This window comes from Sus scrofa, chromosome 14 (assembly GCF_054392235.1).
Source record: "Sus scrofa isolate SSC_HxYL_T2T_F1_AM1 chromosome 14, Sscrofa_HxYL_maternal_Yorkshire_Landrace_v2.0, whole genome shotgun sequence".
Lineage (NCBI taxonomy): Eukaryota > Metazoa > Chordata > Mammalia > Artiodactyla > Suidae > Sus > Sus scrofa.
Genome location: NC_139396.1, coordinates 96,389,543 through 96,407,688, shown reverse-complemented (window position 1 = coordinate 96,407,688; position 18,146 = coordinate 96,389,543). Strand labels below are relative to the sequence as shown.

General features: G+C 57.5%; 1 protein-coding gene across 4 annotated transcripts in view; it reads right to left on the bottom strand.

Annotated features, from left to right (window-relative positions):
• Nucleotides 1-502: 502 nt before the first annotated feature.
• UNC5B (unc-5 netrin receptor B) overlaps nt 503-18,146 on the bottom strand; it is an 87,985-nt gene continuing 70,341 nt past the window's right edge. For 2 of the 4 annotated variants that reach the window (XM_005671044.4, XM_084993224.1), the window contains exons 4-16: nt 17,599-17,702; nt 15,990-16,170; nt 15,116-15,283; nt 14,064-14,228; nt 11,743-11,937; nt 11,096-11,485; nt 10,408-10,495; nt 9,141-9,309; nt 8,752-8,985; nt 6,696-6,845; nt 5,983-6,147; nt 5,146-5,327; nt 503-4,092 (exon numbers count right to left, since the gene is read on the bottom strand). In XM_005671044.4, the coding sequence (XP_005671101.2) occupies nt 3,927-4,092; nt 5,146-5,327; nt 5,983-6,147; nt 6,696-6,845; nt 8,752-8,985; nt 9,141-9,309; nt 10,408-10,495; nt 11,096-11,485; nt 11,743-11,937; nt 14,064-14,228; nt 15,116-15,283; nt 15,990-16,170; nt 17,599-17,702 (2,357 nt within the window). In that variant the 3' untranslated portion in view covers nt 503-3,926. 4 annotated transcript variants of the gene reach the window in all.

Here is an 18,146-nt window from a genome sequence, read left to right as displayed (position 1 = left end):
CCTTGGGTCCAAAGTCACACAACCCCAGCCTGCCCATCATGCCCTTTCTGCCAGCACAATTTACTTATGTTTCAGGTGAATGCTCTCAAATGACCTCAGCCTCAGCTCCAGCTGGGAAACACCTTTTTGAACTTCTCACAGGCAGACAGGAACACTGAGGGCGTCACCTCTGCCACCCCTCCTGCCCATGACATAGGCTATAGTAGGCTCAAAGGACTGCCCCCAAACACATTCCAGGAACACTTATACACTGAGATCTGGGGAGCAGGGACTGGGATCTGGAGCCAGCATGGGCTCTCATTTGCTGTGTGACCACAGGGAAGTTCTTACTCTTCTCTGGGCCAGTGTTCCCTTCTGCAAAATTAGGCAGTTGAACTTGATCATTTCCAGGAGCTCAGAGAGCTCGGACGATGACCGCCTGCTCCAAACTCATGGAATATGGAGAAAAGCAGGCAGGTCATTCCCAACTGCAGACAGAAAGACAGTCAAGAAGATAGCAGAATACAACCTGATTTTTTTTTATTAGACTAGGAAATATAATTTATTTCATAAAAATTAATTTTGTTACAATAGGAATGCTAAGTGTTATTTACAGGCTGTAGTTTACAGAATGAACAGAGGTGGGATTGGGGCCAGCCCTGCAGCCCTGCGGCGCCAGGCATATAACCACATCCACGGCCCAAGCAGGTGGTCCAGCCCTTTGCCCCGAGGGGAGGTGCTCCCTGTACCCAGGCTCCTGGTCACCTCTCCTCAAAGCGTCTGCTAAGGGACCTGGCTCAGCTGCCTGGTTGCTAGGGAAAGGGGACTAGAGGGCCCTGGATCATCCCGAAGATGGGGAGGGTCCCTCCGGAGCCTGGGGCACTGCAGGAGAAGGTGGAGGGAGAGGCACATAGAAGATACACTGACGGACCCTGTGGACTCAGAGAGGCAAAAACAGGCACGCCGACCTCCAGGTGGCCCAGCATGGACGTGAGGAGGACACACACTCACACACAGGTGGGGACGAGTTCCGGGTGGGGCACGCTGATGTGCCCACAGATAAGAGCACCCGCACACACGCACGCACGCGCAAGCACACCCCAGAGATGAGAGGGAAACACCGCGAGGGCCCTGAAGCGGCACTTAATCTGTCGCTCCCAAGGCACTCAGGTTGCGTGCGGCTGCCTCTCAGGCCCGAATGAAGGGAGAACCTCCATCCCACCTGGAGATGGGTAGCGTGCAGACTAAGTCACGGCTGCCGCAGCAGATGGATGGGGCCCGCAAATCCTGTCCAGGCTTTTCTTATATAGCTGAACAGTTTGAACCCTCCCAGGAGGCTTCAGTCAATTGGTTCTGTGCTCCAGGCCCTGGTACACAGTTTCTGGAAACCAGATTAGAAATGGCACCTGGGTGGCTGGTCTGGCCTCACCCACCAAGAACTGGGTCTGGGCACTGAGGAAGCCGACTTCTGGCGGGAGGGGCGAGGGTGGGCAGGGAGAAGGGGCGTGGCAGACCACGGTCAACTTCAACCCACCAGGGTTCTCATCAGCAGCCCAGAATGGCCATGTGTCCAAACCCCAAGGGCCCTCAGATAGCAGCTGTGGAGCCGTCTAGATATAAAAAGCAAAAGAGGCCCCAAGAAGGCAGTCATATGCCTGAAGTCACACAGCAGTGTAATGGCAAAGCTGGAGCATCAGGGCCGGTCTTTGGACCCCAGGCTGCCTGTGGGCATTTTAGGGCCTGAGAAGAGCACCAGGAAAGCCCCTCACGGCACTGGTGAAGCTGCCCTCAAGGCCATGGACCACACAGCCCAGACCAGAGGCGAGCAGGGAGGCTGGGCCTGCAGCCTCAGGGGCCCAAACTTGATGCGGGCCTGGCCTCTTTAGCAGCCCTGATAAAAAGGAAGCCTCTCTCACACCAGCAGGCCCTTGACTGTCCAGAGCCAGGCCATTCCCCAGGGGGGGCTGCTGGGTGGTGAGACCCCCTCATTCCCATAAGCCCCCGAGTACACAGCAGGGAAGCCATGCTAGGGACACTGGCTGGCACTACCCCACTGCTTTCCTCCCAGGAGACCAGACTTTCAAATGCCAGGATATGCCCAGGCCAGTCCCAGGAGCGGCTCGAGGACATGCTGGGGCAAGCCCTGGGGTCAGTGCCTAGAGCTGGCACTTGCTTTGCCCTGGGCGCCAAGGAAGAGAGTCCCTTTGATGTGAAGCCTCTGTGCTGGCTCAAGATTCTGGTCTCAGCCACCAGCAGACGGCCAAAGAGGGACCCTGATGGGCCCTTGGAAATCCTCCACGCCACCAACTTTGCTTATCAAAGCTGACTTCAAACAGTCCCAGACGGCAGAGGAGGGGTGAGAAGAGGGTGGAAGGGAGGTGCCTGTGGAGATGAGCTCTGGGAAGACAGCCCTCCACCCTCCCTCCTCCACGGCGGGCTGGCACGTGAAGCGCGGCCAGGCAGCCTACCTCCCAGCCTCCCGTGCTGCAGGGCTGCCTGCTAGCCCATCCTCAAAGCCACACCAACCCCAGAAGCTCAGGCTTCTGCAGCTAGAGGCCCTCCCATCCACCCCTTCGGTTTTACAGAAGGAGAAATCGAGGCTGAAAAAGGACAGATCCTGGATTCCTGGGCATTAAGAAGATGCCAACCTATGGCAGCCCTCCTGGTCTGGGGGCTGCTGGGGGGGCGGATTCCGGCTGCACCCCACTCCGACCTTGGGTGAGGGAGAGAGGTGTCTGTGGGGAATTCTCATCCTTGACTTCTTTCTCTGCTAGGGCCCCCCTCCTGGGCCGTCTCCCCTCTGCAGGAGCCACGAGACCACAGTACTGGAAATTCTCTCTGGCTCCAAGCTGGGCTGGCTCTCCTATTTCCCTGCCGGGGCCTCTGAATCTGGATCCCTGGGAGCCCAGAGGAGCCTTGAGGGGTCCACCTGGGGCTGTGAGAGGGAGGGAAGACCTCGCTCCACTCCGGCCTCAGGGCTCCATGGCTTTCCCGATCAGCATTCACTTAAGATTTTGGAGGGAAACAGGGGACCATGGCTCAAACCCCATCTGACCCTGGGGAAGGGGAAGCTGGGGCCTTGTTAGAATGCAGTCGAAGATGGAATCACTAGCAGCAAAGTGTTCCCTGTTTAGTCTCTCTCTCTCTCTCTGACACACACAGAGACACACACACACACACACACACACACACACACGCACACACACACACACGCTCCTGGCCAGAACCACAAGCATGCCCACACTCATCCACACTCAAGAAAAGTGTTTCCTATTTTTTGTGTGTGTTGTTTTTTTCATTTTCTTTCTTTTTTCTTAAAAAGGACTTATCCAAATATCTGGATAATAAATCATTGGCGTTTCCTAAGAAACTGGGTTTTTTCTTTTCCCTTATGGTTTTGGTGTTTTTCTTCTCTTTTGAGCCTGACTAGTGGTCTGAAGCTTTCTGTCTTTCCTTCTTTTTTTTCCTCTTCCTTTTTGTTTGTGGACAGGAGAAAGCAGCTCGCCTGAATTGTACTTGACTCTTCAAAGAGGAAAATGGCATGAAAGGAGAAAGGGGCTTAGGGAGGAGGGAGAAATTAATAACCGGGGAGGAAAATGAAGAACGCAGCTCAAACAGAGGCCCCCTCGAGGGCCCGGGGGCTGAGGGTGGGAGGGCCACCTCCCTGCTCCCCTAGCTGCCTCCAGAGGCCTCAGCCCCGTCCCAGTTCCTGCACAGAGGTCTGATGTCAGGAAAGTCAGCAGGGGGTGGAGAAGGAACGCTGGGTCCTCCCAGCAGCAAAGTCCAGGGATTTCCTAAGGCTGGTCGTGGTCTGGGGGCGGGGCAGGGGGAGGAGGAGGGGGGCCATTCTGGCTGTGAGGAGGCCCAACTGCCCCACAAGAGGCTGCCCCGGCGGCCTGTGCCCGCCCCCTGCTGGTCTCTCCCAGCATGCACAGGGTTGGGGCGGCTCAGCAGTCCCCATCCGTGGTCATGGCCACCAGCATCTCGCTCTTGCCCATCTCCTCCAAGGCACTTGCCAGGCTGTTGAGGTCCCCGTCGTCCTGCTGCAGAGCCTCCCAGAGGTCCAGGATCACACCCGTGGGGCTCGCTTTGGTGGCAAAGTAGTTCAGGTACCTGAGAGAGGAAAGGAGGACACTGGGCTCCCCAGATGCTCGGCACTGCCCAGGAGCCTGGGGTGGAGGGGCACTGGGAGTACCTCCCAGGAGCCCTGGGACTGTGGGTCTGGGCTCCCACCATCCTGGGTCTGAATCCCAGGCTGTGTGGCCCTAGGCAAATCACTGCTCCTCTCTGAGCCTCAGTCTCATCTCTAAAACGGAAACTGTCCTGCTTATCATCAGTCATCACTCGTTCCCTCCGCATTCCTTCTCTGCCTGGTCTCTGCCCACCCCAGGCACTCCCCTATAGTAGGAACAAAGCCACAGACATCCTTATAAATCCCACCTATTTCTGGTAAGATGTCTTATATATGGTACCTGTCCCCTGCAGGTGTATTTATTTATTTTTCTTTTCCTTTTTAGGGCTGCACCTATGACATATGGAAGTTCCTAGGCTAGGGGCTGAATCAGAGCTGCAGCTGAGGCCTACACCACAGCCACAGCAACACGGGATCTGAGCCGCATCTGTGACCTACACTGCAGCTTGCAGCAACACCAGATCCTTAACCCACTGAGCAAGGCCAGAAATTGAACCTGCATCCTTATGGAGATTATGTGGGCCTGTAACCTACTGAGCCACAATGGGAACTCCCCCTGCAGGCTTATCAAATGATTTCTCAATAAGCAAGCATACCATAACTGTAATGGTGACCACTGCCATTAGATTTATCCAGCATTTTAAGCTCTCCGGAAAAGTTTTGGCACCAGGGTGTACTGTGTCACTCAGAAAGCATTTCTAGAACACCTGCTCTGTCCTGGGCACAGGGCTGCTGATGTGATCATGCCTGGCTGGTATTCTGGCTTGACCTGATTCTCACAGGCCAGTGCTCTGAGCACAATGCTCCTCAAGGAACTGGCTTCTAGATTTAGCAGAGCCAACCCTGAGGTCCTGATCTACCACAAAGGGTGGGCCCACTCCTAGACTGTCAGGCTGCCTGTCTCACCTGTCCACTGGGGACAAAGGGAGGGAGGTGGCTGTGGTCTCAGCAGAGCAGGCCACCCTGACACTCACCGGTCCATGGATAGCTTTTGCGCCAGCAGCCGCCAGTCGTTGCCGCGCGAGTTGGGGGCATCCAGGCTGTTGCATATCTTCTGGCGGATGGACAGCGGGATCTTGAAGGCATAGGGTCCCAGCTGGGTGGTGACTGTGCTGCTGGGGGCGGAGCAGAGGGCGTCCAGGGAGCCAGCAGGTGTCTGGAAGGGCAGGGGGCAAGGGTGAGAGGGGCAGAGGGCCCCTGCCCGCCCTCAGGGTGCACATGCTAATGCACGGCCCGGGCTAATGCTGTGCCATCTGTGATTATGAAGCCACCAGGGGCTTCAGCCACGGTCTAATCTACATGGGCCCACTTTTACACAAAGGAAAATAAAGTCTAGAAAGGGGAAATGACTTATCCATGGTCACATGTCTAATCAGTGGCAGAGCTGGGTCTAGACCTTTATTCAGTGCTGTTTACCCTGCACTGCAAGGAGGGCCTAGCGCTGTCCCCCTGGGTGGCGAAGGTTTCATAAACCTCAATCCGGATTACAGTGGTGGAGAGCCACAGGCCTGGGCCAAGCTTTGACCTGATATAGAGTCCGTGATACCCACCCTCCCTAAAACCTGCTTTCTCATCTCCCTGGTGGGGATGCTCACAGCTGCCTCCCTGGTGGCTATGGAGATCTGGTAGATAACCTAAGCTGCCTGGTACAGGCCAAGTACAGTTGTAGCTGGGCAAAGAGGGACCAAGTCCCAGCTCAGACCTGGGAGGTCAGGGACACATCTCTGCGGGAGATGGTACTTCTCCCAGAGGAGGGGGAGCCTGGAGTCTACAGCCCTCAGCCCTATGCGGTGTTGGTGCCCGGCCCTCACCTCTGCCAGCACGGTGTGCAGCTGGAATATCTGGCCCTCCCCCTCCACCTGCCGCACACAGATCTTGCAGCTGAGCTCGGTGGAGGCCAGGCTGTGCCTCTCCAGGGTGAAGGTGCAGTGCAGGGCCTTCTGGCTGCCACTCCAAATGTGATAGAAGGGGATCTCCTGGGGGAGGCAGGAAGGGGGGCAGGGTCAAGGAGGTGAGGCCAGCCGGCCCCATCCCAGGGGAATGGAGGCGGAGGCTGGTAAGGGGGCCAGCCTCAGGAAGGGAGGGGGCCTCTCCATCCAGATGGGCTGAGGCGGAAGAGCTGGGCAGGGGCCCTTCAGCTGAGAAGGGGAGTGTATCGGGGGAGAAGACACAAGTCTGAATATGTGAATGTGGGCATGCATGTGTCTGGGACTTGAAGCCTTGTGGACTCAATGATGTCACACAGATGGGCGTGGACAGAGGGATGGACCATGAGAGATTAGTCTGGACAATCCGCCAGGCGTGAACGCTCTTGGAGATGGTAAGGCCTCTGTGACAGTGATGTCTACAGACATTTATGCGGGGGAGTGTGTGACACGGGTAGGAATGGTAGGGAGACAGAGACTTGGGGGTGGCCACGGGGACCAAGGCTGCAGGACGGAGGGAGGAGGCAGGGAGGGGGGATTGGTCTTCCCAGGCAGCCGCCCAAGGGTGCCCCCTCCCCATCCTCTGGCCCAGCGCTCACCTGGTACTTGGCCAGCAGCTTGCTCCTCCAGTGGGCGTGGGGGATGTCGTGGAGGGAGAGGCGCAGGTTATGGTAACTGTCCTTAAACAGCAGGGGTTTGGGCTCCTCCACTAGGTAGCCACCCAGGGTCCGCTCCAGCTCCAGCACTTCCTGTGGGGAAGAAGGGGGAGCTCACCATATCTGGCCAATGGGCCCTTTCCTGCTGCAACTCTGGGGTTTGGGGACACCTATGGGCAAAGGGAATAGTGTGTAACATGGAGGCGGGGATCCATCTGAGCCACAAGGCTGGGCATTTGGTAAGTGCTCATAGAAGATGTACCATGTGGATGGATGGATGGATGGATAAACGGACAGATAGTGGGACAGGTGGATGAATGAACAGATTTATAGATGACTGAATAGATAGACGGACTGATGGATGAATGGGTAGATAGATGGATAAATAAATGGGCTGATGGATGGATAGATAAATAGAGACAGACAGAGAAAACAATGTGCCGATGAATATACAAATGGATAGGTATATAAATAGAAGGACAGAGGGAAGGAAAGATAAACGGATGAATGAGTGATGGCTGGATGGACAGATGGATTATAGACTGAACGAGTATATGGACGGATGGGCAGCAAGTTGGATGGAGGGATGAATGGATGGATGGAAGGAAGGATGGGGAATGACTAAACATGGAATGCTGTCAAGCCAAAATGTGGCAACTTCTGTCTTGTTCTCCATTCTAGTCTCTGATCATAACTAGAGGTTAGCTAGCGCCCTGGCACCAAGAGATCCAGGCTGCAAGAGCATTTCCCAGAAGATTCTAACCCATTATGGGCCTCCTGGAATTTCAGGCCAGCCTGGTCCCAGCAGGAGACACTCGCTCTCCCATGAGGCCTTTTCGCCTGTGTTGCATCAGTCGGCAACTTGGAGCTGGAGACAAGTCCCCTGAGACTGGGAGGCAAAGGAGCTGGAAGAGCCCACAGACCATGGGCGGGAGGAGGCCTGGTGCTACAGGAAAGGAAGGCGGCTTTGAAGAGGCAGGGGATGGGAGGGTGAAGAAGGAAAAGGGGTTTGAACAGGGCCAAGGGTCTGTGCTATTCCAGTGTTGGTCATGATGAGACAGAGCTCCTGGGAACTGGTGAGAGGACCGGGCAGAGGATGGACAGGGCCTCTGGAGGGACAGGGTGGTACAGCACCTGCCACCATCCATCATGGCCCCCGTCGCTTAGGGGCGTTGCCCATCTGTTTTGCACCCGGTAGGAGCCTGGATGTCAGCCCTGACCCTGCCCCTCTCCCTTGGCTCTATCCATCAATCACAGCTTCCATCCATTCTACTGACTCAACACACAGTCTAGTTCTCTCTCCTCGTGGCTGTCACTGCCTGATGTCCACAGTCTAACTCAGGGTCCAGCTGCAGCCTCCCAGTTGGTCTCCCTCCCTCTTGTCTACCCATCCCCGCAGCAGAGTTTTCAAGTGAGCATCTGTGAACAGGTGCCACTAGGTCCCTGGCCCCACCCAGTGGATAGATTCCAAATTCCTTGGCATGGCCTCCAGGCTGCTGGGAGGCTGAGTCCCATCTCTCACACCCCTGCATGCTTTGGCACAGAGAACAACACACCTGTCTTTGCGTAAGCCGCTTTGGCTCCTGGAACACCCTTCTCCCTTCTCTGCCCGGAACGCCCACCTGTCCTGTGGAGCTCAGGTCGAAGGTCGGCTCTGCTGTGAAAACTTCTCAGACCCCCTCCCCAACAACCAGGCCCTGTGAGCCTCTCTCAGGCTGATGTCCCTTCAGCCTTCCATCAGTGATCTGTCTCCCATCTCTAGCCTGCCGCTTGGAGAGGGCAGAGCTGTGCCTGATTCATCTATCTTGAGGGTCTGACACCATCTGAATGTTTGAGGAATGAGTGAAGGGAGGACTGCATGAGGCTGATGGTGGCAGAGGGTGCCTGCAAGGTACCGTGATCCCGGGGAGGGGGACACTGGAAGGTACCAGGCAGCTGGCTGGCTGGGGAGGAGGCGCCTCTAAGTCCCCATGTGTGGGGACCCATGGCCTGGCCTTACCTTCAGCGCCACGGGTGTATCCTCCAGGCAGTAGACCCTGAGGCTGTACTCCAGAGAGGTGCAGAGGGCAGGGGCGAAGATGGCCAGCTGGAGCCGCTTGATGGCCGAGCGGGAGTAGGACTCACCCGTGAACACATAGGTGCCCAGCTGGTCCAGCAGGATGTGGCAGGACCTGGCCTCCAGCTGGCAGTAGCAGGGGGTGTTCAGGGTCTCCTCGTCCAGGGTCACCACCTCCTGCAGAGTGACAGTGGGGGTGAAGGGGATGCGCTGGCAAGGCCCTAGAAGGGGCTATCCAGGTTGGGCCAGGAGGAAAGGGGCTTTCTCTCAGCTCCCGAGCCTCCTGGGCCAGGTTGGGGTAGAAGACCCAGCCCCCAGCCATGGCTCCTCACCTCCCAGTGGCCCTGGTGGGTCTGGGTCTTGAGCTGGAAGATCCAGTCGCCAGCACTGACTTCGGCGCAGTGGGGCACCGTGAGGATGACGGGGCGGCACAGCAGGAGGCCCGTGGGCCCGCAGGTCACCGAGGGGCTCAATACTGTCTGGGTCCCTTCCGAAAGCGGGCTGGGGCAGGGTGGAGGGTGGGAGGGAGGCCGTGAGGGAATGGTGCCCAGCTCCTGTGCCCTGGCTCCTGCCCCCCGGCTCGGCTCCTGGGGTGACAGAAGGCAGGTCTGCACCCCTGCACTCCCAGAGGCCACAGATGAAAGAAAAATGGCTTTGAGGCGGCTGTTAGATTTTTGCCATTACACCGCAACATTCTCACAGCCAAATCTTTGCTTCCATTTTCAAAGGTTCTGCCCTCTTGGGATGTTGTGGTGAGGTGTTGCTAAAATGCCCTCTGGAAAGCTGGTGCCCAGCCATGCCTCCACCAACACGCCATGGGAGGGCTGCACGCCTACACTCTTGCCAGTATGAGGGCATTATGACTTCTGAAAATATCTCTGCCAGTTCACGGAGCACAGAAACTTCCAGTGTCTCATGGGTGTTTGAATTACTATTTCTACGACAACAAATTAACTCAAACATTTTCTCATACATAACCTAGTGTGTGTATCCATGTGTATGAGACAGTATGTATGAATCACTTGTTCGCATCCTTTGCCCATTTTTGTTTTTGATTTTACTTTTTAGAACCGAATCTGTGGCATATGGTGGTTCCCAAGCTAGGGGTCAAATCAGAACAGTAGCCGCTGGCCTACACCACAGCCACAGCAATGCAGGATCCAAGCCATGTCTGCAACCTATACCACAGCTCCTGGCAATGCTGGATCATTAACCCACTGAGCGAGGCCAGGGATCGAACCCGCATTCTCGCGGCCACTAATCAGATTTGTTCATCACTGAGCCACAACGGAAACTCCCTCTGCCCATTTTTGAACTGCCACGTTCTGTTTTTCCAACTGGTCTCTAAAGCCTCTTTCCATCATGAGGATATTAGCCCTTTGCCATATTGTAGCCAGCAAGTCAACTGGCTTTCAGTTTTAGGGTTTGTTGAGCTGGTTTTGCATGGCTTAAATGTGGACGTAGTAAGATCTATCAATGTCTTCCCTGAAGAACTACTTCTGGCCTTAGGGTCAGGCTTAGAAGCCCCAGGTGGGCAAGCAGCAGAGAGAGAGAGGTAGAGGAGGGGGCAGCTGGGCTGGGGCCAGGGTCTCTACTCACAGGGTGTTTTCTGCCTTGTTGATGAGGAGGTACATCTCGTAGAACTTGCCCTGGGGGATGGCTCCATTGGGTACCAGCAGGCTGACCCCTAAGCAGAGAGGGAGGTCAGCAGGAGGAGAGGGCGGGAGTCCAGGGGCTTAGAACAGGGCATGGGGAATTGGCCCCCAGCAGGAAGAGAAAGACATCTGCTGAGCTCCCAATGGTCACCAGCAAGGAGTGGGAGAGGGGACAGGGTGCAAGGAAAGGCCAGGTCACTGCCCACAGAGGGGCTGTCCATACCATAGGCATTGCCATGAGGTATGGAGATGAGGCAAAGACCTAGAGTCTGAAGGTGCCAATGCCAGCTCCAGCGCTGGCTCCGTGTATGACACTGGGAACTTGTCAACTGCTGGCTTTGCAACCCGGGGTGGGCAGGCCTGCCTTTTCAACAGCACTCTGTGAGTTTGCTGAACAACAGAAGGGTATTCTTTCCCACTTCACAGATGGTGAAACTGAGGCTTAGAGAGTAAGGCAGAGGCAGGCCTGGACCCCAGGTCTCCTATCTTATAATCACTTCTCCTCCCTGGGCCTTGCTTTCCTTATCTGTGAAATGGGATCAGGGAAGCCCTATCTTCTGCGGGGTGAGGGCTGGGGCTGTCTAGGAGACATGCTGAGGCCAGGCTGATGGGCGAGCAGAGCAGGGACCTACCTGTGCCAGGGATGCTGAGCCTCCCGCCCAGGCAGCCGAAGGTGCCGCTGACGCTGCTCCCCGGGTCACGGGGCAGGCCCAGTAGCTGCTGGGAGCCGAGGCTGGCACTGCGCAGGTGCAGGAAGTGGGCGTCCCGGGCCAAATCACCAGGATATGTGCCAGCCGGCAGGACCCCCATCAGGTCAGCCCCGTCTGCCAGGCCTGGCCCGGAGCCGGTGGTGCTAGAACTGTAGACCTTGATCTTGAGGCTGGGCAGGGGGTCCAGCAGGGGTGAGTTGGTCATGGGGATCTTGTCGGCTGAGTTCTGGAGGGCGTACATGGGCCCGCGGTAGATGCCAGCACTGGCGGTGAGGTCCGGAGGCACAGACGGGTGCAGGAGCTGCGGGTTGGCTGCCGGGGGTGGGGGTGCAGTTAGACCTGGATGTGCCTCACCGGCCCCGTCCTACCCTCTGCTCCCCTCCTTCAAAAATCCCTCTCCATTGCTCCTGGGTTACTTCTTTCTTTTCCTGCATCTCTCTAATCCACACGTATCCGGTTCTCTTTGGAGCAAACTCTAGAAGAGTCCGGAGCCTCTGCTCTGGTCTGGCTGTCACAGCCCCTGGGTACTCCGCCCGCACCCGCCACCCTGGGTGCTCCCAGGTCCTTACTGGGCCTCGCCGTCTTGAAGTTGACCGGGTGGAAGCCGCCGGTGAGGGCAGCGGATGAGTCGGTGATGTCGGTGTCGAAGTCCCGGCAGTTGCGGCGGTACACCACCACCGCCACCACCATGAGGACGGCCACCACCACGAAGATGGACACCACAAGGCCCGCGTACAGCGCCACGTCCCCCGAGGGCTCCAGGACTGCGGGGACAGGAGGGCCGCGTGAGGGCTGGGGGGCAGAGACCCAGGCCCTGGGGGAGCCAGAGCGGCCCACGGTCCCTGGGGAGAGCCAGGGCCTGGGACAGACTGGTGCTGTGCTAGGTTCTAGTCTGAGGCCTGCCAGGCAAAACTTGAACCTCTCTGAGCATCGTCTCTGTAAATAAAATGGTCTATAAACACTCCCATCACCCGGGCCCTGCTTCCCTCTCGATGTGGCAAAGAGACGCAAAGGGACTCTGGGTCACCCAGGAGTTAATTCATTGCTCTCTGCCCAGGAGGTGACAGGGCCTGCGGCTCAGCCACGGGGGCCACTGAATGTCCTGCTCAAGCTGAGATCTACGCCCAGGGCCTCACTTGCAGCCTGTGGCAATCTCTTTAGGACCCAAGGTCCTGGTTCCCAGAAACCTCTGCAAGGAGCCGCTCTGCGCTCACCTTCCACTCTGCACTGAGGGTGGGAGGCGGAGGGGGCGGGGGAGCAAGAGAAGGAATGAGATGCATGGTGATGGATGGAGAAGGGGGAGCAGGTGGGGGGAGAAGAAGGGGCTCGGGGAGCCAACCCATGGCCACCCTCCCCACCCCAGACAGGCTGCTGGGCTGGAGGACACCCAGCTCTGGGTGGGGGGCAGGGCAGGCTGCAGAAAGGCTAGAAATAACTGCACACGGCCAGGCTGGGAGGCGTTGGGGTCTAGAGGCAGGGTCTAAAGTGGAGCTGTCCAACAGAACTTTCTACGACGAGGGCATCTCCCATGTCCCTGCTGTTCCCCAAGATAACCACAGCCATGTGTGGCTCTTAAACAATTAAAATGGGGCTAGTTTGACTGTGGAACTGAGTTTTTAAATATATTTATTTTTAGTGAAGATGAATATAAGTTTAAAGGCACACATGGCTAGTGGCTACCACACTGGCCAGCACCCCCCAACCCCTGGCCTTGCTTCCTTTGGGGGGGTCCAGGAAGCCCCTGACCACTCTCTCCCTCCCGGGGGGCCCCTGCAGGGGGAGGCCCACTTTCCCTGCCTGGACTCCTCCGATTCCCATGGCCTGTGAAGGCCCAAGCCTTCAGCAAGGTTGGGCATGGCTCTCAGCTCTGGTGTCTGCCTGCTCTGGCTTCCCATCTCTCCTCAGCAGCCCTCATTCTTGGGCTCCCCAAGAAAGCTGCCAGTGAGGGTCCCCAGGGCTGGGTCCTCCCGTCTCTGGGGGCTCTGGCCTCTGGCTCTGACTCTGCCTCCTGATGGCTTTGCTAATCACAGGGGCCACTTATCTGGTGATTTACACCATCTAATCAGTCACCACTGCCCCCGGGAGCTGCACTGAGGGCCTCAGCACTGATTTTATAATTCTGGAATTATTCGGAAATTGTGGGTCAATTACCACAGGCCCATCTGCCCAAACGTTAACACAGCGCAGCCCCCAGGGGCTGGATGATGAGCCCCTCAGGGCTGAGCAGGGCAGTGGGCGTCCCAGGAAACCTAGAAGGCTGCTGGGGGTACAGTGAGGGGCCCTGGGAGGGACAGGTGGGGACCTGCCTGTTGGCCTGTCCCAGAGCAGAAAACAAAGGGGACGGGGCTGAGGTCAGCAGCTTGGGCCAGATATTCAGGCTCGAATCCTGGCTGGGTCCTTGGGACGTCCCTTCTCTCTAAGACTGAGTTTCTTCTCTACAACAGGAGGGTCAGGAGGGCGTCCTAGGGCCTCTGTCAGCTGAGGGGCTGCCTGCCTGACCGTGAGGGAGACCACGCCATGTGCAGTGTCACCGAGGGCTGGTGGGCCAGACCTTCAATTCTCCCTGCCCTTGGCCCTGCCCTGGACCCCACTTCCTAGAAAAGCCAGCCAAGTGGAACCCGGGATCCCCCCCTTGGAAAGAGGACAGCCATGAAATGGGACTTACGGTGGCTTTTGGGGTCACTTAGAGTTTTCTTATCTGTTGAGGGAAATAAAGGAAAGAAATGACACAGGTGGCAGGGGAGGGTGGTGGAGCAGGTGACGGGAAGACGCGGGGATGCGAAGACGGCGTGGATGTGGTGGGTGCAGGGGCCCCGAGGGGCTGTTCCACTGCAGACTGGGCAGTGGGGACTGGGGGTGCCTCCAGAGTCCCCACCTCCCGAGGACTCACTCTGCACGCACAGCCCGTCAGTGCAGTTCTTGGAGTCGAGCAGGGTCCCGCTGCAGTCCCGGCCTCCGTTCTGGGGAGGGGGTGCCATGCACTCGCGGCTGCGCCAGTGGGCGCACTCGGTGCTACAGGCTGACCACTTGCTCCACTCGGTCCAGGCGCCGTCGACTGTGGGGGCAAAGCACGTGGTGCGTGGGGACACGTGCACACACAGACATGTGTGGAGGACACAACAGTGCACGTGCTCTCGCACATGCGTGTGCACACACACACAAACACACACACACAGCGTGGCAGGGAAAGAGAAACCCAAGACACACACAGGCGGCCTTCTGGAGAAATCCACGCAACACGCCATTGCACAGACACATGCACACAGGGCCACGTGCGCAAAACACCGCAGTGCACATGCTCGCTCATGCACACACACACATACAGCATGGCAGGGAAAGAGGCACCCAAGATGTACACACAGGCCTTCCAGAGAAATCCACGCAACACGCCACTGCAGTCAGGTACCAGGGGAAAGAGCACCAACAGGCACATAAGGTCACACACAGATACGGCCTGGGGCACAAGTGGTCACACGGACACAAACACAGGTGGAAAACACCCCATCATTCACGCAACCACATCTGAAAGAGACAGAACACAGACCAACCATCGGGGACTCAGTGTAAGACACAAAGAGAAGAGGACCGAGGCAGGGTGGGGGTCGCAGCAGCGTGTGCCTGGCGGTCAGGGGCCGGAGCACAGGTCCTCTGACCCTGGGCACCTCGGGGCCCTTGGTCTGGGGGGATGAGGCTGAGAACCATCGGTTTGGAGGGCAGAAGAGCCCTCAAAACGTAGCTCAGAGCCTCTGCCTCATCTCTCCCACAGCCCAGGACAGAATTAGAGGTCAGAGGTCATAGCATTCAGCTGTGCCCCCGACAAGCACCTTCTGCTCCATCCCCAGTGGGGAGAGAGAGCACTGTCCTGACTGGCAGACACCACAGCACACAGGGCGGTGGCAGGGGATGGGCCTGGGCAAGGTGCCACCCTGCCAGTGGCCTTACCTGGGCACACGGTGGTGCAGGCAGTCTTCTGGAAGGCCTGGCCCTCACAGAAGGCACCTCCATTGAGTGGGGCGGGGTTGGTGCAGGTCCGTGTGCGCTTCTGCCAGCCTCGGCCACAGCGGTTGGAGCAGGGCGACCACTCTGCCCAGCTGGACCATCCGCCATTCACTGTGAGAATAGAGGGTGTTACGTGGTTGGGCTGGCTCTTCACCCCTTGGACTCCCAAGTCCCACCCCCAGCTCTGACCAGGCCCCTCTGAGCTGGACCCCTCCTGCCTATGTGGCTGGGGACTCAGACACCAGCGGGCATACCTGGGCCGCACCTGTTAGCACCAGAGGGGACTCAGCCAGGAGGTCACGGTCTATTCCTACCCCACGGTACGATGGCAAATGAAGGCCCAGAGGGAGCTGACCCTTAGGCAGTGTCTCCCCGTGATTGACGAGGGCCCGGAACTGGAACCCAGTAGAGGGCTCTTTCTCCAACACTCAAATCAGCTGTGGCTCTGGCCCTGCTACCAAGGGGACAGCAAGGAACAGCCTGTGGGCCTGGGCGGCGGTCCTTAACTTTGCTAGAACAACCAGCTCAGGTGTGGGGATACCGACTGGGCCTTGCCCAGCCCCGACTCCCAGAGAACTGGGGCTTCTTCAGGGATAAGCAAAGGGCCTGAGAAGGGAACAGTGCTCCTGGATGGGGACCCCGGACGACCTGACGTCACCGCTAGCTTTGCTGTGTGATCTTGGAGAAGGTACCTCCCCTCTGTGGTCTCCTCCTCCCCTACTGTTCACCAGGGCCCTGCTGGCCTCCCGGGGGAGGCAGGGTCGGGTGAGCCTTATGGCCCCAGGCCCTCTCTCCCCACCCCCACCCAGCGCCGCACCATAGACGATGATGGTGGCCGTGGTGCTGCGGCGCTTGGCCACGATGTTCTTGGCCACGCAGGTGTAGTTGGCCGTATCTGACAGGCGGGCCTGGCGGATGATGAGGTTGTGGTCAATGGTGAGCAGGAAGTTGGTGTCCTGGGTGGGGTCAATGATGTCTTCGTTCTTGAGCCATTCCACCTGCAAGGGCAGGGTTGGGGGTGTGAGGGCCCAGTGCCTGCCCCCCTGTACCCCAAGGGCTGTGACGTCTCTAGAGGGGAAGGGAGGCCTGATCATAGACAGGACAGCTATTGGATCCAGGTCCACCCTGCGGGAACACTGGGGACAGGGTCTCCAAGGGCCGGAATGCAATGGTTGAGACGATCACCCACCTGCTGGGCAGCCTTGGGAAGGGACTTACACTTGGCCTCAATTTCATCAAGTCTACAATGCCATCAAATCTAAGATGGAATTTTTTTTTTTTTTTCTTTTTAGGGTTGCACTTGCGGCATATGGAAGTTCCCATGCTAGGGGTCAAATCGGAGCTGCAGCTGACTGCCTACACTGCAGCTCATGGCAACGCTGGATCCTTAACCCACTGAGTGGGGCCAGGGATCGGCCCCGCATCCTCATGGACCTATGTTGGGTTCTTGACCTGCAGAGGCACAACAGGATCTCCTAAGATGGAATTTAATAGCACCTACCCACAGAGCTGCGGTGCGATGAAACAAGTTAGTGTTCAGAAAGTGCAGAGAATATGCCTGGCTCATGGTAAGTACTAAATAGTACACGTCTTCATCATCAACTCTGCAAACAGACTCTCTTAGCCAGGGCGAGAGGCCCGGCAGTGATTACCTAGCAAATCCCAGCTCAGCCACTCACTAGCCAGATCACCCTGGGCGACCACTTCACCTGTCCCAGTGCTGCGTCCGCACCCTATAGGGTTGCTATGAGGCCCAGTGTGCCGAGTGCTGGGCACGTATGGGAGTCCCACAAGTCGGAGCTATCACAGAGCTGTCTGAGCCCATTCCTAGTCAGTGGCCTGGGCAGGGAGAAGGCTAAGTAATCAGAGCAAGGTTCTGAGGTCTGCTCCTGAGCTGGAAGCACAGGGTCCTCCCATCTTGCCAATCCAGGGTCCCTGGCAGCAAAGCTATGATGGTCCCCCATGCCCTGCCTTGACTCCAGGACCACGAGTGCTGGGAGCAGGAGATGGGGAGGGGGCCAGTGAGGGGCCAGGTGGGCCCTACCCAGGATGCACGGGCCACGTGGTACAGGAAGGCGTGATCAGCTCACACACAGCATTATGAGACCCTTTGATGTCCGTAAAGCTGGCGCCTGGGTACTGGGGTCAGGGAGACAGTGTGTATGGTCACTCCTAGGAGGCCTGGAGGTTCCTGCCCCAGCTCTGCCCTATCCCATGGGGTTATTTATGCTGTGGAGGGCCCAGCTGGGGTCTGGTACATGCTGAGTTCTACAGAGCTGGCAGTCCCTTTCTCTGTCTCTAGCCTTGACATCCCCATCTGTGAAATGGGAGAGCTCTGGGAGGCTGAGGCATTGCAGCTGGTGGTAAATATTATGCCTGGCTGGCTTCTGCCTTGCCCAGAGTTCCTTCCCTTTGTCCCCACTCACCTCAGCCACAGGTACCCCCTCTGGTGGGCGGCATTGAAGGAGAACCTCGTGATCCAGGGGCACTTCCTTGCCCAGAGGCTCCTGATCGAAGTTCTTACGCAGGTCTGGGAGAAGGGAAAGAGTTCCCAGGTACAGTCAGACGGGGGCAGGGAGGAGGCCAGCCTGGCAGAGCTGGATCCTGAAGTGCCCCACTCTAGCCACTAGGTGGCAGTGCACATCAAGGGAACATTCACAGGGCCACCTGGCCTTTTACCTGGGGAATTTCTTTTCCAAAGTAGGGGCCTCAAAAGGTGGACTTGGGGGAGCAGGATTCATTCCATGACTCTGGAATCCTAAGCACATAGTGGCCTGGGACAGTAAGGAAGTTGATAGCTTCCTCATATAAAAGTAGTTGAAAAGGGGCCATTAGAAATCCTGGGACCAAAGGTACCACAGGTTCTGGATAGTGGAGCCTTCTTGTTTTTTTTTTTTTGGTTTCTTTTTTGCGGGGCAGAGACAGAACCCAAGCCACAGTAGTGACCCATGCCAATGCAGTGACAACACCGGCT